The sequence below is a fragment of the Ranitomeya variabilis genome, chromosome 7 (assembly GCF_051348905.1).
Source record: "Ranitomeya variabilis isolate aRanVar5 chromosome 7, aRanVar5.hap1, whole genome shotgun sequence".
In the NCBI taxonomy this organism is placed as follows: Eukaryota; Metazoa; Chordata; class Amphibia; order Anura; family Dendrobatidae; genus Ranitomeya; species Ranitomeya variabilis.
The window spans coordinates 196787816-196811443 of record NC_135238.1 but is presented as its reverse complement, the minus strand read 5'-3'; the positions used below and the strand labels follow the sequence as shown (position 1 = coordinate 196811443).

At 45.0% G+C, this 23628-nt stretch overlaps 2 protein-coding genes across 2 annotated transcripts in view; one reads left to right on the top strand and one right to left on the bottom strand.

The window, feature by feature from the left end:
• The window catches only part of PRKRA (protein activator of interferon induced protein kinase EIF2AK2), a 145408-nt gene that overhangs the window by 36472 nt on the left and 85308 nt on the right, over window positions 1-23628 (bottom strand). The window lies entirely within an intron of this gene.
• PJVK (pejvakin) lies at window positions 1975-20998 on the top strand. The gene is made up of 6 exons (XM_077275068.1): window positions 1975-2390; window positions 7430-7625; window positions 10081-10222; window positions 14813-14930; window positions 15402-15512; window positions 16900-20998. Exons 1-6 carry the CDS (start codon window positions 2180-2182, stop codon window positions 17199-17201), a joined length of 1080 nt encoding a protein of 359 aa, XP_077131183.1. The 5' UTR covers window positions 1975-2179; the 3' UTR covers window positions 17202-20998.

The window sequence follows — 23628 nt, the reverse complement described above, 5'->3', positions numbered from 1 at the left end:
GCGGGAGGCAGGAGGGGACAAGGATCTTTATTTTAACCACAAAAATAATAAAAAAAAACATTGATTTTTCATTCCTTCTCTCCAGCAAACGCTGCTGGGGAGAAGAAATGAATGGCGGCTTCAGCACCACACGCTGGGGGGACAGCGCTTACTGTAGCGCTGTCTCCTGCACGGTCCGTGTGGTACCCAGTCGGCACACGGGAGGCACACGGCTGCCGCACATGTGCCACACTGATGTGCCACGTGAGCTCACGGACACACGGACACGGATAACTCCGGTACCGATTTTTCCGGTACCGGAATTATATGGCCATGTGAGACTGGCCTTAAGGAGTTTTACATATTACTGAGGGGCTGTGGAATCTGTTACTGTTATGGTGAGTTCACACTGGGTGTTTTTTCAGCTTTTTTTTCCTACAGCAAAATCTGATATCTTGGCAGGAAAGAAGCTGCAGAAAAAAGAATGTTTTCCTTGTTTTTTCTTATGTTTTTGATGCGTTTTTTTTGTGTGTTTTTTTGCGGTGGTTTTGGCGTGCTAGATTTGTCTCTTGTGCATGCTGGTAGAGTTTAGTGTTGAAAAAAAAGTCATATTCTATAGAATCAAGTTTTGGCACAAAAAAGCTGCAAAACCTGATACCTGCGTTTTTGGTCCGTTTTTTCACTACCCATTTCAGTCAATGGGTGAAAAATGTTGAAAAACGCTGAAAGCAGTGACATCTTCTACTGTATGTCCAAAAAAACATGCAAAGCACAAAATACTGATGACAAAAAAAAAACAATGTGTGTGCATGAGATTTCTGAAATCTCATAGACATACAGTTATATGAAAAAGTTTGGGCACCCCTATTAATCTTAAGCTTAATGTTTTATAAAAATGGTTTTTTTTGCAACAGCTATTTCAGTTTCATATATCTAATAACTGTTGGACACAGTAATGTTTCTGCCTTGAAATGAGGTTTATTGTACTAACAGAAAATGTGCAATCTGCATTCAAACAAAATTTGTGCCAAAACTTGATTCTATAGAATATGACTTTTTTTCAACACTAAACTCTACCAGCATGCATGCACAAGAGACAAATCTAGCACGCCAAAACCACCGCAAAAAAACACACAAAAAAAACGCATCAAAAACATAAGAAAAAACAAGGAAAACATGCTTTTTTCTGCAGCTTCTTTCCTGCCAGTAGGAGTGTTTAAAACAAGAAAATGATAAGAGTGCCCATACTTATGCACGTGTCAAATTTAGTTTGAATGCAGATTGCACATTTTCTGTTAGTACAATAAACCTCATTTCAAGGCAGAAACATTACTGTGTCCAACAGTTATTAGATATATGAAACTGAAATAGCTGTTGCAAAAAAAACAATTTTTATAAAACATTAAGCTTAAGATTAATAGGGGTGCCCAAACTTTTTCATATGACTGTAGCTGGTACTGTAAAACACAGCTGAACTTAGCATACAAAGAAGACACAGCAAAAAGCGCTTAGTGTGAACTTAGCTTTAGTATAAAGGGGTTGTGCACCTTCAAGGATAATTCCCCGCTCCCCTTAAATGCATTGATTTGGAGCAAAAAAATAGTTTTTTCCAAACGGTTTCATAAAAAATTCTGCACCATTCGACTTAGAGACGAATGAGTTACAAATTCTTTCACTTAGTCAGAGCGAGCTTTTTTTAGGTTTTTTTTTTCAAATATATATATTTCGTGGATATGTTAGAAACTGAAATGAGAAAATTTTAAAATGAAAAATATCCAAATCATCACTTTTTTAGCTGAGAATGTTTTTGCTTTCTTTGTATTATTTATTTATTTTTCATGTTTTTTTGTATTTTTCTCTTTTTTTGCTAGCTGAGAACTTTTTTCCTTTTCTCTTTACTATTTATTTATTTTAGATTTTTTTTAGTATTTTTCTCTTTTTGCTTACTGACATGGAACATGTACAGCGTGTGACTAGGAGCAGTCACAAAAGCCCCTATTGCATTACACCGTCAATTATTCATTGACTCCTGTAATAGGAGTCAATAAGGGTACATGAGATGCTGGAAACAACACGACATATGCTGTATACATCAGACTCCGAGGATGCTGCCACCTAAACTCAAGATTCGGACATTTATTTCACTTTTCAGCCATCTATGCATATTGTGACCGGAGGAGGATAAAGAGATCTTTCTACTATGTTTGCTGCTGCTACAAAGAACTTTGTGAAGCAAGTGGGTGATGGCGGCAGGCTGGTTCCCGTACCCAACCTCAGCGAGGCAGACAAGTACCAGCCGCTGAGCCTTGTGATAAAGAAGAAGCGTTGCTTTCTGTCCCGAAAATACAAATATATCTCAACTCCATTTACCCTGAAGGATATTCTTAATGGAGATAAGGAAATTTCCGCAGGTAATTCCTTATGGTGTTTCAGTTAAAGGGCTCGTCTAAAGTTGTGACATTCATGACTTCAGCCTCATTTAGGCGTCCGATTTTTAATGTACGTGAAAAAAAATGTTTTTCATCAGTATGTGGTTAATGTATGATATTTTTTTTTTTTCAATCAGTGAAAAAAAAAATCGAATCTTCTCCTGCCCATTACAATGTGCACACGACCGATTTTCTTGTGATTTTGATAGATAGCAGTCATACCCATGTTATTCTATGAGGTTGTGGACTTGTCCGATTTTTTTCCTTGGTCCAAGGATAAAATTGGTGACATGTCCGATTTTGATCCCGAGTGTTGGATGAAAGTCGGAAATGGAAGTCTATGGGTTTGCGAAAAATATTGGACGGCACCCGGATGACATTCACCGACTGACATAATGGAGAAGGTGGTGCCACTTTTTTTTTCTCTCCACGACTGAAAAAAAAAATTCATCCCACTCTGATCACAGTTTGATCAGAAAAATCGGATTGTTTTTCTTGGAGAGAAAATGGTCGCGTGACCCTACCCTTAGAAACAGGCCGTACTGGGATGGCACTCTGATGTTTTCCGTGATTTTCACAAAGCCATAGACTTGTAAGTGATCCATGACTCTGATCAAAAACTGACATGTATCCGTGATTTTTTTGTGAACGCGTGGTCTGGAACCCCCTCCCCCCCAACATAGACTTTAAGGGGTACGTGCTGCATCAATGAAAAGAATTGACAGGCAATCAATATCAGATAGGTGGGGTCTGATTAGGTGGCACCTCCACTGCTCAGCTGTCTTCAGCTCTGGCGTGGAACAGCACAGCTCCGTTCACTGTGTAGTGGGCGTTCTCCAGTACTGAAGCTCAGCTTGAAATAAATAGGACTCGAGCTGCAGTTCTCAGCAATGGCCACTGCACAGTTAACGGAGCTGTGCTGCTTTACAGTTGGCCAACGCTGGAGCTGAAAGCAGCTAATCGGCCTCCTTACCAGGTGTCGGCCTCCGTCCTATCTGATATCGATGACTTATCCAAGGCGTGGATCATCAGTGTCATAGTTCTGGAAAATCCCTTTAATGTTGACATTTACGCTGCTATTACTTTACTGGTGTGATGTGTTTGACTTAGGGTACCGTCTCACAGTGGCACTTTGATCGCTACGACGGTACGATCCGTGACGTTCCAGCGATATCCATACGATATCGCTGTGTCTGACACGCAGCAGCGATCAGGGACCCTGCTGAGAATCGTACGTCGTAGCAGATCGTTTGGAACTTTCTTTCGTCGCTGGATCTCCCGCTGTCATCGCTGGATCGTTGTGTGTGACAGCGATCCAGCGATGCGTTCGCTTGTAACCAGGGTAAACATCGGGTTACTAAGCGCAGGGCCGCGCTTAGTAACCCGATGTTTACCGTGGTTACCAGCGTAAAAGTAAAAAAAAAAAAAACGTACATACTCACATTCCGGTGTCCTTCAGGTCCCTTGCAGTCTGCTTCCCACTCTGACTGACTCCCGGCCGGAAAGTGAGAGCAGATCACAGCGGTGACGTCACTGCTGTGATCTGCTTTCACTTTACGGCGGCACTCAGTCAGTGCAGGAAGCAGACTGCGAGGGACCTGGCGGACACCGGAATGTGAGTATGTACGGTTTTTTTTTTTTTACTTTTACGCTGGTAACCAGGGTAAACATCGGGTTACTAAGCGCGGCCCTGCGCTTAGTAACCCGATGTTTACCCTGGTTACCCGGGGACCTCGGCATCGTTGGTCGCTGGAGAGCGGTCTGTGTGACAGCTCCCCAGCGACCACACAACGACTTTCCAACGATCACGGCCAGGTCGTATCGCTGGTCGTGATCGTTGGAAAGTTGCAGAGTGTGACAGTACCCTAAATTGCTTATTTGCTGATCCAGTTGGCTAAGGTCCTATCCACATTAGACCAATGTTGGCAGAACTGAGCATAATATGTCTGATACAATCTAATGGTCAGGACAGATGTTGATCACTCATGCTCGATTTCAGATTGCTGTTTGCATTGTTCTCCCGGAGAGAAGCCACCGGCCAATGTGTCAGCCAGGACTCTCAGAGAATAACGAAAAGCTCAGCCTAAGGGCAATCCATTTTAGCTTTACCTACAAGTCTGCACAAAAATGTAAGCCACTAGACCACCAGGAACAAAAAACTAAAGCCTGCCATACACGTTAGATAGCTGTCGGCTGAATAATCGGCTGGAGCATCGTTCAGCCAACAGCCATTTAATGTGATTTTAGCCTCTTGTTCCTGGTGGTCTAGTGGCTTTACGTTATTGTGCAGACTTGTAAATAAAGCTTAAAGGGGTTGTGCCATAAACAGCATTTTTCAACCATGCACTAGATAAGTGATAAATGTATGCTCACAAGGGTCAACCTCTGGGACCCCCACCGATAACACCGAGGTCCCCAAGTCTCCTGTATGAGTTGAGCATAAATGTGCATCAACTTCTATGTGACTGACATACAGGGCAAGCTCCCATTTTTGCGGGGCCTTGGGCAAAAGAGTCTCAGTGAGCCCCTTTAACATGCTAATTCTCTTGGATCTCTCCGCAGCATTCGACACTGTGGATCATCAGCTCCTCCTCACTATGCTCCGCTCCATCTGCCTTAAGGACACAGCCCTCTCCTGGTTCTCCTCCTATCTCTCTGACCGCTCTTTCACTATATCCTTTGCTGGTTCCTCCTCCTCTCATCTTTCCCTTACCGTTGGGGTTCCTCAAGAATCAGTCCTAGGCCCCCTCCTCTTCTCTTTGTATACTGCCCCTATTGGACAAACAATCAGTAGATTTGGGTTCCAGTACCATCTCTATGCTGACGACACCCAATTATACACTTCTGCTCCTGATATCACGCCTGCCTTTTTAGAAAACACCAGTGATTGTCTTACCGCTATCTCTAAGATCATGTCCTCCCTCTATCTGAAACTGAACCTGTCAAAAACTGAAATCCTCGTGTTTACTCCCTCTACTAACCTACCTTTGCCTGACATTGCCATGTCCGTGTGTGGTTCCACCATTTCTCCCAAGCAACATGCCCGCTGCCTTGGGGTCATACTTGATTCCGAGCTTTCATTCACCCCCCACATCCGATCACTGGCTCGCTCTTGTTATCTGCATCTCAAAAATATTTCTAGAATTCGCCCTTTTCTTACTTTCGACTCTGCAAAAACTCTTACTGTTTCTCCTCTCCTCTCCAATCTGTCAATTGTCATTGTCAGGATCATATTCCTCACCAATCGTTATTCCGATGCTTCTACCTCGTGCCAGTCATTACACTGGTTACCCATCCACTCCAGAATCCAGTACAAACGTATTACCCTCATCCACAAAGCACTCCATGGCTCAGAAACACCCTACATCTCCTCTCTGGTCTCAGTCTACCACCCTACCCATGCTCTCCGTTCTGCTAATGACCTGAGGTTAACATCTTCAATAATCAGAACCTCCCACTTCCGTCTCCAAGACTTTTCATGTGCTGCGCCAATTCTTTGGAATGCACTACCCAGGTTAATACGATTAATCCCCACAGTTTTAAGCGTGCCCTAAAAACGCATTTGTTCAGACTGGCCTACCGCCTCAACGCATTAACCTAACTATCCCTGTGTGGCCTATTCAAAAAACTTCAACCATAATCAGGTTCCTCGCATCATGTTCTCATATGCTTTATGCATTTAAAGGGAATCTGTCACACCAATTTTTCGCCTATAAGCTGCGGCCACCGCCATCAGGGGCTTATCTACAGCATTCTGTAATGCTGTACATAAGCCCCCAATGTAACCTCAAAGATAAGAAAAACAAGTTAGATTATACTCACTCAGGGGCGGTCCCGGTGCGGTCTTCATGCGATGACGTCCTTTTCTTTGCTTCCTGTCGCGGCTCCTGAGCAGGCGTACTTTATCTGCCTTGTTGAGAGGTGCCGGGCCTCCCTGACCTTTCCCGGCGCCTGCGCACTGCAGTACTTTGCTCTGCCCTCAACAGGGCAGACAAAGTACACCAGTGCAGGAGCCGCTACAGGAAGCAAAGAAAAGGAAGTCATCACATGAAGATGGGAGGCGCTGGACCCGGACCGTGACGCCCATAGGACCCGGACCGTAGCAGGACCGCCCCTGGGTGAGTATAATCTAACTTGTTTTTCTTATCTTTCAGGTTACATCGGGGGCTTATCTACAGCATTACAGAATGCTGCAGATAAGCCCTGTTGGCGGTGGCTGCAGCTTATTGGCCAAAAATGGGGTGACAGATTCCCTTTAGTAGCCCTCTGTGTCTGTACTGCTACATACTTAGGCTGTAACTGGTTCATGCAGCTTTACATGAACACCCGAGCCTTACACTATGGCTGGTCCGAACAACGAAAGCAATTGTTACCATCCACCTCTCGTGTCTCCCCTTTTCCTCATAGATTGTAAGCTTGCGAGCAGGGCCCTCATTCCTCCTGGTATCTGTTTTGATCTGTGTTTATTGTTATTCTGTAATGTGTATTGTCTGTACAAGTCCCCTCTATAATGTAAAGTGATGCGGAATATGTTGTCGCTATATAAATAAAAATTATTATTATTATTAGGGGGGCTAAGGGTTCACTATTACTGTGTATGATGCCATGAGGGTGGGCTCTATTACTGTGCAGGGAGACTACTGACCTATTATTGTATGGGGCAGTAAAGGTGCTACAAGGGGTCACTATTACTGTGTAGGATGCCATGAGGGTGGGCTATATGACTGTGCATGGACGTCACCGCCATATTATTGTATGTGGACAGTAAAGGGGACATAAGGGATCACTATTACTGTGTAGGGTGCCATGAGGGTGGCCTCTATTACTGTGCAGGAACACTACTGCCCTATTATTGTATGGGTGCAGTAAAGAGGACCTAAGGGGTCACTATTACCGTGTGGGGTCCCATGAGGGCACAGTGTGGGTCACCATTTGCTATTGTTATTTTTAATATCTCAATGGCACTATTATTTTTAGGAGCTTTATCTTTTTTTTACAATCAATTTGCTTTTTTCCGATAGGTGTCAGTTCTTATCAGCTGCTGAATTACGAAGATAAGTCGGATGTGTCTTTAAACAGGAGACACGGGAATCAGATCATGAATGATGTCGGGATGAATATCTACGGGTCCGATTCTGTTGCAGTTAAAGCTTCTTTTGGCATTGTGACCAAACATGAAGTAGAAGTCCCCACTCTCCTAAAGGAGCTGATATCCAGGTAGACTATCATATCATACATGTATGTTGCTCTGGATGCGTAGTTATAGGGGGGTAGAGGTAGCCGTCACATCCGAACCCTGGGGCCTGAAGGACTATAAGTCTCCGCAATCACATAAGAAGAAACCAGAGTCATAAATGTCTTATAGTAGGACGGCCCCTGTTACAGATGCTGCACTTAGGGCCTAGGAGCTAGGCCTCATCCCGAGTGTCCTTGGGTAACTTGTCAGTAAACAGCAGCCGCCAATGAAAAAATAAAAGGCTTATTCCCATCTTAACATGAATTGGAAAGTGCTTGCAAAACCAAACAGGCGCCGGACAAGATTGAGCAGAATATTGGGCAATACCCCAGTCAATGGGGGTCCATGGGGAGCCGCTGGGGTCCGACATGTTAGATATCCAGCATGACTGTTAAATGCTAGAGCAGAAAAAAAATAATTAAAAAACCCCATAGATGTTAATAGATAAGGCCGGGATCACATGAGCGTTGATTCTCTCATGTGAAAGAATGGGATCAATTATATTAATGACATCCCGATCATACTCTGATCAGAGTTTGAGCCGAGTGTCAAATTAGTGTGATCCGATTTTCTTGGATGAGAAGATGGAAAACAAGATTTCTCCACTCTGTGAGTCAGCAGAAATCGGACTGCACTCAGATGTCATCTGAGTGCATTTCCACCACTTGAATGGGTCGTGCCATCCGATCTGCACTGCAGATCGCATCAAATCTGCGCTCCAAATCGGGATGAGAAAAAAAAACACAGATCTGCACTGCCCCATAGAATAACCTTGGTCTGAGTGCTATCCGATAAAGCATCAGGTGACGCTCGTCTGATGTATACGCTCGTGTGAGTGAGACGCCGTGATAGGTGTAATACATGAATCCAGGTCATGAATTGCAACTACACTGGAAAATATTGTCATTGGTGCACTGGTGACATCTTCTGGAGAAATTACTGAACTACAAATAAAGCCGCAGTCAGCGCAGTACGGTATGTATGACAGATCTATACTAGAGATGACTCCGGTCCTTGGCTGCTGGAAGGGAGACTTGTAAACCAGCTACTTGCTAGAATTCCAGGTGCCTCTTAGACCTGGCGCGACGTCATCCTTGCACCATGACACCAGTATTGCTAATCAGAAGCGACACTGTCAGGTAGGAGGTGTATTGCAGGGCTAAAGTGTCTTTGGCATGCACGAAAAACATGTGAGTCCCTGCAGCTGCATGTCTCGCAGATGTTAGACAGCCGTGAGACATGCAGGGATTGCCTGTGTTGCTTCTGTCGAACAGCCGCGAGACGTTCAGTCACGAGTACGCAAGCATATTATTCAAGCACGCCGAATACACTCGGTTAGCACAAGAGCATGCTCAGATAACACCTTATCTAAGCACATTCACTCATCGCTAGTAGCAAACAAAGAAAGTGCAGGATATCTATCTGCACAATCTGTGTATTGATACTAAAATTACTCCCGGTCTCATTTTTCGGCCATAGTGCTAATAATTGGGCTGTGCGGATGGCAAATGGGTGGGATATGGCAATAATTGATGCGGATCCCGAGCCTGGAAAAAAATCAGGCTGCATTCGGATGACATCTGAGTGCAGTCCGATTTTCATGGACTGACAGAACGGAGAAGATGGAGAAATTGTTTTTTTCCCACCTTTTCCTCATTTGAGAAAATCGGAGCACACCATGATCAAACTCTGATCATAGTTTGATCAGAGTGTCATTAGCATAATCAGCCCGAATCTTTTGGATGTGAGAAAATACGAAGGCGTGACCCTAGAGCATAATACGTATTTGCCAACATTCCCGGAATATCTGGGAGCCCCTAGGAATAAGAGAAGACTTTTCAGACTTTTTGAAGAATTAGCAAGTCCCCAAAATAGTTGGAGAACAGGGTGTGGAGAGGCAGAGACCGGGGTGTTAATGTGACGAATGGGTGAGGAGGGTGCCGCTTCATGAACAGGGTGTTTATAGCCAAAAACTACAAATACTTGCTAACTTTAGGAGGCAAGTCTCCGGGTTGGGGCTTCAACATTTCTTAATGATATACTATGGGCAAACTTCATACACTATAGTCTTCTGGAGATCCTGAATATATGGCGTGTGATCCAGGAGACAGAAGCCCAGAGTCAGAACACCTGGTATATTCACACTAGGTGTGACAGAGTATCAGCTTTGCCTGGATTCTCACATTACCGTAATTGTCTTTTGTGAATTTTATGTATAAAAACTGTTTCAACTGCATATGATGTCTCCTCCGCCATCCATAGACCTCCATCTTACATCGTTGTGTACTATTACTTTATGCCCTCAGTTTACTTATAGTCCTGCACTGTCAGCGCCCCCAGAACACCACCATCATGTGGTCATATTACATTATTTCTGTAGTAGGAAAATATCATGTCTGATTGTCTGCAATCTCCAATCACTCTTCTTATTCCTAGGACAATTGACTTGGATCATTGTTTAGTTCGGCAATCAAGAGAAAATGGGAAGGAAATCTTATGTGTGGTCATGGAGAGCATCCGGACAACGCGCCAGTGCTCTCTGTCTGTCCATGCTGGGATGCGGGGAGAAGCCATGAGGGTAAGTCTGAAGATCTGACTCTTTCCTATGTCCCAACATTGTGAGGGTGATGATAATCAGAAACGCTCCAGCAGTGTTGACATGACATCAGTGTTGCAAACAATAGAGACTGGGGCAGAGGTGGAGAGTTAGTGCTGGACCCGGGGAGGGTAAGTAATGCCCAGTTGTGTGCTTTTTTTTTTTTTTTTTTATAAGTATTACAGTTTATAAACTAAAGTTTTCTGAAAGCGGACATCCCCCTTTTAGTTGTCTTATCCTATGGATAGGACATAATTTACTGATTGCTGAAACTCTGACCGCTACGACCCCCAGCGATCCTTAGAACCGGGCTCTGGAGACTGAGATCTGCAAGAGCCCCATCTTGAATGGATCTGTAAGCAGGTGACCAGATGCAACAGCGGGGGCTCCAGGTGGAAAGAACAATTTAGTTATTGGATTAATAATATGAAATGGAAGCAGAGATACTGAAATTGACAAATCAGTATTTGACAAGCAATTATATAAGAGAGGTATATGGGTTAGAATAGAATAAGAAACTCCAGAATCAGCTCCGAGTCTGCAGTCCAACCTAGTTCTAACGGGGGGGGGGGAAAGCCCAGTACTTGATGGGAACAGTCTGTAGAAGTTTCTGCCTCTTCCTGAGCCTTGACGAAGGCCGCTGCTCCACCTCACTAGCCGCACGTTTTCCTTACAAAGTCTATCAACACACTCTGGGCCGCTCTAGCATCAGCCAGACCATATCTAGTCTGCAGCCCTCCCCTTGCTCACACCCGGTACCATAAGTCTGTGCAGGAAATGACGGCCCGTCTCACCCATCTCCTTCAATGACTGGCCGAGGCTGGAGTCTCTGGCCGGGTATTTTCCCACACAGTAGTATACAACACTGCCCAAACAGTAGTATACAGCACTGCCCACACAGTAGTATACAGCACATCCCACACAGTAGTATACAGCACTGCCCACACAGTAGTATAGAGCACAGCCCACACAGTAGTATACAGCACTGCCCACACAGTAGTATACAGCACAGCCCACACAGTAGTATACAGCACAACCCACAGTAGTATACAGCACTGTACACACAGTAGTATACAGCACTGCCCACACAGTAGTATACAGCACAGCCCACACAGTAGTATAGAGCACAGCCCATACAGTAGTATACAGCACTGCCCACACAGTAGTATACAGCACTGCCCACACAGTAGTATACAGCACAGCCCACACAGTAGTATACAGCACAACCCACAGTAGTATACAGCACAGCCTACACAGTAGTATACAGCACAGCCCACACAGTAGTATACAGCACAGCCCACACAGTAGTATAGAGCACAGCCCATACAGTAGTATACAGCACTGCCCACACAGTAGTATACAGCACTGCCCACACAGTAGTATACAGCACAACCCACAGTAGTATACAGCACTGTACACACAGTAGTATACAGCACTGCCCACACAGTAGTATACAGCACTGCCCACACAGTAGTATACAGCACAGCCCACACAGTAGTATACAGCACAACCCACAGTAGTATACAGCACTGTACACACAGTAGTATACAGCACTGCCCACACAGTAGTATACAGCACAGCCCACACAGTAGTATAGAGCACAGCCCATACAGTAGTATACAGCACTGCCCACACAGTAGTATACAGCACTGCCCACACAGTAGTATACAGCACAGCCCACACAGTAGTATACAGCACAACCCACAGTAGTATACAGCACAGCCTACACAGTAGTATACAGCACAGCCCACACAGTAGTATACAGCACAGCCCACACAGTAGTATAGAGCACAGCCCATACAGTAGTATACAGCACTGCCCACACAGTAGTATACAGCACTGCCCACACAGTAGTATACAGCACAACCCACAGTAGTATACAGCACTGTACACACAGTAGTATACAGCACTGCCCACACAGTAGTATACAGCACAGCCCACACAGTAGTATAGAGCACAGCCCATACAGTAGTATACAGCACTGCCCACACAGTAGTATACAGCACTGCCCACACAGTAGTATACAGCACAGCCCACACAGTAGTATACAGCACTGCCCACACAGTAGTATATAACACTGCCCACATAGTAGTATACAGCACTGCCCACACAGTAGTATACAGCACAGCCCACACAGTAGTATACAGCACTGCCCACACAGTAGTATACAGCACAGCCCACACACTAGTATACAGCACAGCCTACACAGTAGTATACAGCACAGCCCACACAGTAGTATACAGCACTGCCCACACAGTAGTATACAGCACTGCCCACACAGTAGTATACAGCACTGCCCACACAGTAGTATACCGCACAGCCCACACAGTAGTGTACATCACTGCCCACACAGTAGTATACAGCACTGCCCACACAGTAGTATACAGCACAGCCCACACAGTAGTGTACAGCACAGCCCACACAGTAGTATAGAGCACAGCCCATACAGTAGTATACAGCACTGCCCACACAGTAGTATACAGCTGTCCACACAGTAGTATACAGAACTGCCCACACAGTAGTATACAGCACAGCCCACTCAGTAGTATACAGCACTGCCCACTCAGTAGTATACAGCACAGCCCACACACTAGTATACAGCACTGCCCACAGTAGTATACAGCACAGCCCACACAGTAGTATACAGCACTGCCCACACAGTAGTATACAGCACAGCCCACACAGTAGTGTACAGCACTGCCCACAAAGTAGTATACAGCACAGCCCACACAGTAGTATACAGCACTGCCCACACAGTAGTATACAGCACAGCTCACACAGTAGTATACAGCACTGCCCACACAGTAGTATACAGCACAGCCCACACAGTAGTGTACATCACTGCCCACACAGTAGTATACAGCACTGCCCACACAGTAGTATACAGCACAGCCCACACAGTAGTGTACAGCACAGCCCACACAGTAGTGTACAGCACTGCCCACACAGTAGTATACAGCACTGCCCACACAGTAGTATACAGCACAGCCCACACAGTAGTATACAGCACAGCTCACACAGTAGTATACAGCACTGCCCACACAGTAGTTTACAGCACTGCCAACACAGTAGTATACAGCACAGCCCACACAGTAGTATACAGCACTGCCCACACAGTAGTATACAGCACAGCCCACTCAGTAGTATACAGCACTGCCCACACAGTAGTATACAGCACAGCCCACACAGTAGTATACAGCACTGCCCACAGTAGTATACAGCACAGCCCACACAGTAGTATACAGCACTGCCCACACAGTAGTATACAGCACAGCCCACACAGTAGTGTACAGCACTGCCCACAAAGTAGTATACAGCACAGCCCACACAGTAGTATACAGCACTGCCCACACAGTAGTATACAGCACAGCTCACACAGTAGTATATAGCACTGCCCACACAGTAGTATACAGCACTGCCAACACTGTAGTATACAGCACAGCCCACACAGTAGTATACAGCACTGCCCACACAGTAGTATACAGCACAGCCCACTCAGTAGTATACAGCACTGCCCACACAGCAGTATACAGCACAGCCCACACAGTAGTATACAGCACTGCCCACAGTAGTATACAGCACAGCCCACACAGTAGTATACAGCACTGCCCACACAGTAGTATACAGCACAGCCCACACAGTAGTATACAGCACTGCCCACAGTAGTATACAGCACTGACCACACAGTAGAATACAGCACTGCCCACACAGTAGTATACAGCACAGCCCACACAGTAGTATACAGCACTTCCCACACAGTAGTATACAGCACTGCCCACACAGTAGTATACAGCACAGCCCACACAGTAGTATACAGCACTGCCCACACAGTAGTATACAGCACTGCCCACACAGTAGTATACAGCACTGCCCACACAGTAGTATACAGCACAGCCCACACAGTAGTATACAGCACTGCCCACACAGTAGTATACAGCACTGACCACACAGTAGTATACAGCACTGCCCACACAGTATTATACAGCACAGCCCACACAGTAGTATACAGCACTGCCCACACAGTAGTATACAGCACAGCCCACACAGTAGTATACAGCACTGCCCACACAGTAGTATACAGCACTGCCCACACAGTAGTATACAGCACAGCCCACACAGTAGTATACAGCACTGCCCACACAGTAGTATACAGCACTGCCCACACAGTAGTATACAGCACAGCCCACATCGCCCCTTCCCTCCCCTCCCAAGAATGGCCCCACAGTCCAGTAAAAAAAAAAAAAAACACAAGCTCCTCACCTCTCCTTGTGCCTGCGCTGCTCCCTGCTCCTATGTCAGCTGCTGCCACGTGTACGCCAATGTCAGCTGCTGGCCCTGATGGGTCTATGAGCTACAATACACTTCAGCTGAATGTGCGTCCGAGGACGCACATCCACCTGAAGTATTTGTTCTCATCGATGGGCTTGTCACCCACCGGTAGTTACGCTACTGTCTGGATGTGATGCAATCTTACAAACATTTTTTTGCCTGTTTCTCTGGATATTGGCTTTGTTATCATAACATATTCTATGTTATTTACTAATTAATTTTCTTGTTCCCTTTTAATCTCAGTTTCACATAATTGATGAGAAAAACCACAAAGGACGTGACAAAGCTATTGTATTCCCAGCGCACACAACCATAGCGTTTAGTATTTTTGATCTGTACATTCACCTAGATGGTCACTTTGGTAAGTTTCACACTCTTAGGCTACTTTCATTACTTTCACACTAGCGTCGTGCACTGCACGTCGCTATGCGTCGTTTTGTAGAAAAAACGCATCCTGCAAAAGTGCTTGTAGGATGCGTTTTTTCTCCATAGTCTTGCATTAGCGACGCAGTGCGACGCATTGCCACACGTCGCAACCGTCGTGCGACGGATGCGTCGTGTTGCGTTGGTCTGTCGCCACCAAAAAACGTTGCATGTAACGTTTTTTGGTGCCGGAACTCCGCCCCCGCCTCCCCCCGCACATCACAATGGGGCAGCAGATGCGTTGAAAAACAGCATCCGCTGCCCCCATTGTGCGGCGCTTTCACTGCTTGCGTCGGTACGTCGTACGACGCTAGTGTGAAAGTAGCCTTAGGAAACCCTTATTACATTCACCATTAAGTCATTGTAAGATGTCATGATGATCTCTGTGATGTTTATCCTTGTTTTCCAGAGCTATGTGTATCCTCTGCTTCTAAAGGAGGTTTTGAGAAGATGCCCAGTAGATCTTTTTCATTAAATGCCATACGGAACACCTTATATCGCACAGGCATCTTATTCACTGGTAAGAAGGGGAATCCAGGGGTTTGTGAAGACACTATCATGATTTCTGCCATGAGTAGACTGAGCCATGTCAGCATATCATGACAGCCTGTGGTCTGAGTGATGATGATGATGCTTGTGTTCTACAGGGGCAGTAGCATTGACCGTGTCCTTTGCGGTTCTTATAGGAATCTTTTTGCGCTTGTTAAAATAATGCAAATCATTTTTAAATGTATTTCCTATGATCAAACCTTAGGTCCCCCCTATATTAGACAGTGCATAGAACTGGTAACAGAATGGTTTTTGCATTGCCGGACCTACTGCATGCATATGTGACATTCAATTAAATAGCCAGCGGTGGAATATGCCCATATACAAATTTGCTTGTCGATCTCAGTTGTTGGAGAGGGTTGCAGAAAATAGACCTATGGAAATGAGGCTAATTTATAATTTGCCCTACGTGGAGCACTTGCATCGGGGTTTCCATCTAAATCAACAAAAATAGGATTCAGACAGCACCCCCCCATGAAGCCATTGAGTATAATTTGAGAAAAAGTGTCACTTTCACCTTTTTTCTACAGTGATATCTGTCTTTTCTGGTGAACGCAAAAACATGATTGCCATTCCTGAGAACAATAGATTATCTCTTATTCCCTTCAATAAGAGCAGAAATGCCATTGATACAATGGATAGGTGGTGGTGCCGGGTGATGGACCTCCACAGATCTGATATTGGTCCAAGCTATGCAGCTAGCTAGGGCAGTTTTGCCTCTGCAGCATCGGAGGAGAGCAGAAGTATTGATCTGGTCATTGTCAGAGCAGCGCTTACAAGCTCTATAGAAAATAGCTTGTACGGGCTGTGCTTATTTGCCTAGGAAGCTGAGGACCTCTGATAGCCTGCAGACATTGCTGGTAGTCTAGGCTCCGGGCAATAAACTATAGAATTAAAAATCCCTCTGTTCCTGAGAATTGAGATTTTTAAGGCGCTGACAGACGTCCGACTTTCTCGTGCAAGGATCGCATCGCAGTGCACGGACTGGCTCGGCACCTCTCCTGACCTGAACGTGACAGTGTGATGTATTTCTATGCAGTTGTCACGCTCGGGTCAGGAGAGCCGACGGTCAGTCTGAGGATTGCGATGCGAGCCAACGGTCAATCCAAGGATTGCGATGTGAGCCGACAATCAGTCCAAGGATTGCGATGTGAGCCGACGATCAGTCCGAGGATTGCGATGCGATCCTCGGACGAGAAATACATCCATCTGTCGGCACTCTTAACAAGTAACTTGAAAGACTGCTTGTTTTACCAACTCTTTTGCACTTTTTCCCATTTAAGATGATGAGACAATCCCTTTAAAAGCAGTATTTCTTGATATGGAAGTTTTTAACTAATTCTTGTTTCATTGGGCAGGAAAAAGAACAATGGACATCATTGCAAATGAAGATTCCTACATGGATGACATATTTTCTGATTACTATGACAAAGCTGCCAGCATGACCGACATTTCTACTACCTACATGCGAGAAGGCGCTCACATTCGTTCTAACCTCCTGAACAATAATATTCCCAAGGGGCCGTGCGCTCTGTGCGGGATGGGAAACTCCAAAAGAGAGACCGTGTACGGCTGCTTTGAGTGCTCTTTCAATGGACAGAAATACGTCCGGCTGCACGCTGTACCATGCTTTGACCTGTGGCACAAGAGAATGAAGTGATCTTTGTGTGGGAGACGTTGGTGCCTTCTTGTTACATCTCAGGTGAACCCGTGCCACAGCTCTCATCAAAATGCACTGTGCGAGGCGTCAAGGGCCGTACTGTTTAAGGGTTAATAATTCAGCCAGCCAATAAACAGACAGTGTCAACTGCATCTATAAACTAGAAAAGAGGAGATGTCGAAATACAGAATGCAACAAGGCAGAGGGAGACTCCAAGAGTTGAGCTTCTCAGCACCAGTCATGGCCTCCTGAGGTTTCACCTTCTACTGTATGTCCTAGTGCAGGTGGGGTGTATTGCATTTGTCCCTGTAGAAAATAGCCAGATCTCCATTTTGTGGGCAAAATAATTTTTTATTTTTTTAAAAATGTAAATATTCCCCCAGTGTCAAAATGGGAAGGGATTGTCACACCTCCGTAACTCCTGTCCATGTAGCCTACTAGTGGATGCATTACATCGATGACTCCTACTTCCTTCTTTTTGACGAAGGAGATGTCTTCAAGGGACAACTTGCACATGAACTGAAACTTATCATTTCTTTAAGTGTGTATATAGGATTTTCCATGTACGAGAATGATATGCATACCATAATTTGGCCTGGTAATACCTGTTATTGTGTGTGGGGGAAGCAACTGAATCAAGTTTATTATAGGATCTTTAAAAAAAAAACCCATAAGACTTTGAGGATACAAATATTGGAACACCTACATATTACACCCATAGGAACTTTATAACATTACACTTTAAATCCATAGACAGTAATATGGAGTCGATCCCACTTTGCAGATTTTGGACTTTGTCTGTGGGCACAATTTTTGCAAGAGGATTTGTGAGGTCAGACATGAATACTGGACGAGAAGTCCAGCTCACAATCTTCCTTCTAAAAGTGTTGAATGTTCTTGCACACAAAAGTCCCCAAACCATGGCTTTATGGACCTTGCTTTAGTGCACTGGGGCACAATGATGCTGGGATAGAAAAGGATTTTCCCCAAAGTATTCTCACAAAGTTGGAAGCTACAATTGTCCAAAATGTCTTGGTATGACGAAGCTTTAAGATTTGCATTCAGTGGAACTAGAGGACTAGGCCGACCCCTGAAAAATAATCCTGTAGCATTGTTCCTCCTTCACAAAACTTTATGGTTGGCACAATGTAGTCAGACAGGTAACATTCTCCTATAATTCACCAAACTCACACTCATCCATCAGATGGCCAGATACAGAAGTGTGATCGATCACTCCACAGAACATTTTTCCACTTCTCCAGATTCCAGTGGTGGTGGTTTTACACACCTCCATCTGACGCTCAGCATTGTGCTTGGTCATGTAAGGCTTGTATGCAGCTGCTCGGCCATGGAAACTCATGGCATGAAGCTCCTGACACAGTTTTGGGACGATGCTAATACCAGAGGAGGTTTGGACTCTGCAGTTAGGAGTAAGCAGAACATTGGTGACATTTATGCCCTCAGCACTTGGTGACCCCACTTTGTAACTCTACATAGTCTCTGTCACGTACACACTTCTCAGCACATGACGTGGGGTGCGCCTGTAAGGGTTAATTTATCTCCTCTCACTCAACCTCTCAACCTCTGGTCCAGGCTATAAAGTGAGCATAAATCACACCCCGACACAGTCCGCAAACCCCAGTTTCTTAACACGCTGCCACTACTCATCAAACACAAGGAGTGATAAGCCCCCAAAATATGTTACTGTCAGACAATCAAAAGGTCACACACTCTCTGAAAGGCTATGGATTCTTTAGAACATACGAGGATCAAACTTATTAAAGATTTTAAGCTTTAATATAAAATTATACAGTGCTTACAATAAAAGATGCAAAAAGATATAAATAAAACAACACACAAATATGCAAAAAAGTAAAATAAAATAAAAAGGGAGAAAAACAGAATTACCTATTGTCCTTCTGTTTCCTTGGGGGAAGGAGAAAATGAATTATTACTCACAAGCAGCATCGGCAGCCCCCACATGGGAACAACTTGCTTTTGTGCCACCCAGCTTTTTAAAGTCCTCACCATAGGCTCATATTTCCAGGATGACCCAGATTAGACCATTTAAAAGTTGCTGTTTGTGCCTGGACGATGGGCTAAGTTGTCGCCCTGCATTTCAAATATCCCGCGTCTCCTCCACTCTTCTCTATACAGTCAATAAGAAATATTCTGCCTAGTTGAAGCTAACTCCTTTGGGTTTGCAATACTGGTATATCAAGTTTCACCCTTTTGTTAACTAACTGTAACTCCGCTGCTGTTATACTTTTCCCTTATTGATTATATATTTCCTTCACTGTCTCCATTTTGTGGCTGAGTTATTTTGGTTCCTAAATGCTTCTAATTCTGAATAATAGCACTCACAGGTGTTGGTGGAATATTTAGGAGGTAAGAAAAAAACCTGGACATAAGTGACATCCTATTTCAGGATCACACTGGTATCATTGTGCTTTTTAGAGCCGTTCGCTTACAAATGTTGGTAGAGGCAGACGGCATGGTGAGGGCCTGGATATTATACCCCAATGACACTAGACATCATCTAATGTTCTAAAATAGTCTTATTTTGGATATCACACATAGATTTCTACGATAGGGGACACTTTTCCCCCACTATATTTTGTCCATCTATTCATTACATTATTTGGCCATAGTTCACACCTATCCCACCCCCACTCCCTCAGGCATGATCTGTTATAACAGAATTTAGGGACCAAATTTTGAGATGTTACTTTATAATAAATGAAGATCTAGACATGCTCCTCACAACTTCTCGAATGTGGTTATTTTATTTTATTTTCGTGCAGGTGCTTTTAGTTCAGCTTAGATGATAAAGACAAAAACTTGCTGTGTATTTATTAGAAATGAAGGATAGGGTATGGAATGACCCTCATACATGCCTGATTTTTCCAGTGTCAAATCTGTTTCCAGTTTGTCAATGTGACCTTACATCCACACATCTTACATAGGGTTCAGCCGAGCACTTGTTTAGCCGACAGCTATCTCCAGCGACTCCACATGCACATGTGTGCCAAGCTCGGCCAAGCGTGCATGTATATACAAAGTAGACAGGGAAAAAAGCCTCTGCCGGACACCTGGTGCAAGAGTGTCGGGCACTGTGATTACATATGTTCGATTCTTCTTCCTCCCAAAATTGACTGTTTGGGAGGCCGCCCATACACATTACATAGTTGGCCAAAATTGGTGAGTTTGGATGACTTTAATCCAAAGTGTATGAGACTTTCAGTCATCGTGCAAAACCATAATAAACAAACAAAATCCGCGGACAGGTCACGGCAGGGAGGCTCCAGCCACAGTCATTTGTCTTTTTGTGTCTTTTTTGTTCTTTTACCAGATCATTTGGACAGTCATAGTGCAGTTTTATTTTATTTACGTTTCATTTTTTTCTGTTGATACATGAGGCCTGTTATGTTCCAAATTACCATATGTGAACCCCGCTAAGTCTTTAGCAATACTTCTTTTGCTCATTGGTGTATATCACATGAACTCCATCGTACTCTACTTTTATATTGTTATGTATGTGTTTTTGGAGTGTAATATCTGTGCTTTATCAACCATGTCTCAATAAAATAGTTTTAATAATGGCTTTATGGCTGACATGTTTATAAGTACCTGTGCAAATTGACTCTTCAAAGAGGAATAGGACTTGAGCTCTAGAGCCGCCTATTGGAAGTAGCAATCCTAAAAGTCAATATTGACCTTTAAAGGGAACCTGTCACCCCCAAAATCGAAGATGAGCTAAGCCCATCGGCATCAAGGGCTTATCTACAGCATTCTGTAATGCTGTAGATAAGCCCCCGATGTATCCTGAAAGATGAGAAAAAGAGGTTAGATTATACTCACCCAAGGGCGGTCCGATCTGATGGGCGTCGCGGTCCGGGGCCTCCTATCTTCATAGGATGACATCCTCTTCTTGTCTTCACGCCCAGGCCTCTCTGACCTTTCTCTGCGCACTGCAGTACTTTGCTCTGCCCTCAACAGGGCAGACAAAGTAAGCCTGCGCCAGAGCCACAGCGTGAAGACAAGAAGAGGACGTCATCGTAAGAAGATGGGAAGTCCCGGACCGCGACACCCATTGGACCGGACCGCAGCGGGACCGCCCCTGGGTGAGTATAATCTAACCTCTTTTTCTAATCTTTCAGGATACATCGGGGGCTTATCTAGAGCGTTACAGAATGCTGTAGATAAGCCCCTGATGCCGGTGGGCTTAGCTCATCTTCGATTTTGGGGGTGACAGGTTCCCTTTAATGAGCCTTTCCATATGACTTAGGATAAAACCCAAACCAGAATCACAATTTGCAGACACAGTGTTTCGGGGTTTTACCACTTCTCAGTGCAAATCTTTTTTGCTTTTGCAAACTGATTCTGGAACAGTTTTTCTTTTGTGCCCCTCTGTTCAAAAGTTATGCCCCCTAGTCATAAAAATGCAAATTTTTCCTTTGACCAACTGGGCATATGCCGCAGTACTTCTCTGTGGGCACGTGTTTTGATTGGGCAGTGTCAGAGTAGAAAAAGATAAACGACCATAGAGAAGTTCTGCAGTATACGCCTAGATGGTTGAAGGAAAATTTGGCTCAATTACTACTTGGGGGGCATGACTTTGGAAAGGAGGGGCACAGAAAAAAAAAAGAAAAAAGTATTCCAGAATCATTTTGCAAAAGCAAAAAAGATTTGCACTAAGGAGGGGCAACACCCTGAAACACCATGTCTGCAAATTGAGATTCTGGTTTAGCTTTTTTCCTAAGTCAAAATCAGTGGAGGAGAGATTCATCTTAAATAAAAAATTCCTGTGAAAGGTCCTCTTTAACAGACTTCCTTTAAAGTTTTAAAAAAACTGGAAAAAAAATTGTGGATAACCTCCACGCTGCTGTGCACATAAAAGTCCAGGCAAGTTAGGAAGATAAAAATGATGGTTTATTCATAAACTCAACGCGTTTCGAAGTCAAATAGGACTTCTTCTTCAGGAGTTGATATCACCATCGGATAAGACCCTATTGGAACTTTTCTCTCCTACAGTATTGATTATTTCCTTTAAAGTTTGGCATATAACGGTCACGCTCATGCCCTGACTGGTGGGTGTGAGCTTGGGGGGGTTTGTGGCCCCACTGTGCCACAAACCAGACTACCCTAGAAGGGGAGTGACTATGACAGCTGCCTTGGTTTTCACTGGAGCCTCTGATGGTGAGGTCAGGTTTGTGCGGCAGGCAGCTGCCAGGTGCTACTCCAGGGTGGTGTCTGGTTGTGGCTGCTGATCCCACTTGGAGAACAGGAACACTAGGACAGGTGCGGGCATCGAGTAGGACTAGCAGATGAGTACGGATGAAACTCAGACGAGTAGGCTGGCAGGCACGGCAGAGACACAGGGCTGGCAGGCACGGCAGAGACACAGGGCTGGCAGGCCCGGCAGAGACACAGGGCTGGCAGGCACGGCAGAGACACAGGGCTGGCAGGCACGGCAGAGACACAGGGCTGACAGGCATGGCAGAGACACAGGGCTGGCAGGCACGGCAGAGAAACAGGGCTGGCAGACATGGCAGAGACACAGGGCTGGCAGGCACAGCAGAGACACAGGGCTGGCAGGCACAGCAGAGACACAGGGCTGGCAAGCACAGCAGAGACACAGGGCAGGTTGGTGTGGTGTATGAAGGAACAGGTAGGGACCTGTTCACACAGGAGGTGCAGGTATGGATATGTAGTATGAAAGAACAGGTAGGGACCTGTTCACACTGGAGGTGCAGGTACGGATATGAAATATGAAGGAACAGGTAGGGACCTGTTCACTCAGGAGATGTAGGTACGGATATGAAATATGAAGGAACAGGTTCAGACCTGTTCACACAGGAGGTGCAGGTACAGAAACAAGCCAGAAGGAAAGGAGAATGAAGGAACAGGTTGGGACCTGTTCACACAGAAAGAAAACCACAAGGCTGCGGATAGGAACGGTAGAGCAGCAAGAGATAGCGCAGTAACAAAAGCTAAGCAGAGTGGAACTGCAAGGAATGCGGAGAGGAGCTGCAGCAAGAGATTACTGCAGCAGCAGAGTAGAATGGAGAAGAACCGCAGGAGTACGGAGCAGAGGTAAGGCTGCAAGAGAGTGGAGCACAGGCAAAGCCACAAGAGCCGAAAGAGTGCGGAGCATAAGCAAAAAGAGGACACAAGGAAAGACACAGCAGGGAAAGAAGCCACAGACAAGGAGACAGAGGTAGGACAAAGTTCAGATAAGGTAAAGAAACAAGACAAGGTACAAGAACAAAGACACAGGGACCAGGATATTCTGCCTCCTGGAGGGCGGACAGACCAAAACAAGGACACAGACTCTGAGACCAGGATACACAGCCTCCTGGAGGGCAGACCAAGAAGAACAAGGCAAAGCTAAGGGGTAGAGCCTCCAGAGAAGGAGAAACAGAGC

Excerpts from the sequence above, each read along its gene's own strand:
- PJVK (XM_077275068.1), top strand. The coding sequence starts at position 2,180 with ATGTTTGCTGCTGCTACAAAGAACTTTGTGAAGCAAGTGGGTGATGGC. Across the intron at positions 2,391-7,429 it reads AGATAAGGAAATTTCCGCAG|GTGTCAGTTCTTATCAGCTG; the intron begins GTAATTCCTTAT and ends TTTTTCCGATAG. Across the intron at positions 10,223-14,812 it reads TGCGGGGAGAAGCCATGAGG|TTTCACATAATTGATGAGAA; the intron begins GTAAGTCTGAAG and ends TTTTAATCTCAG.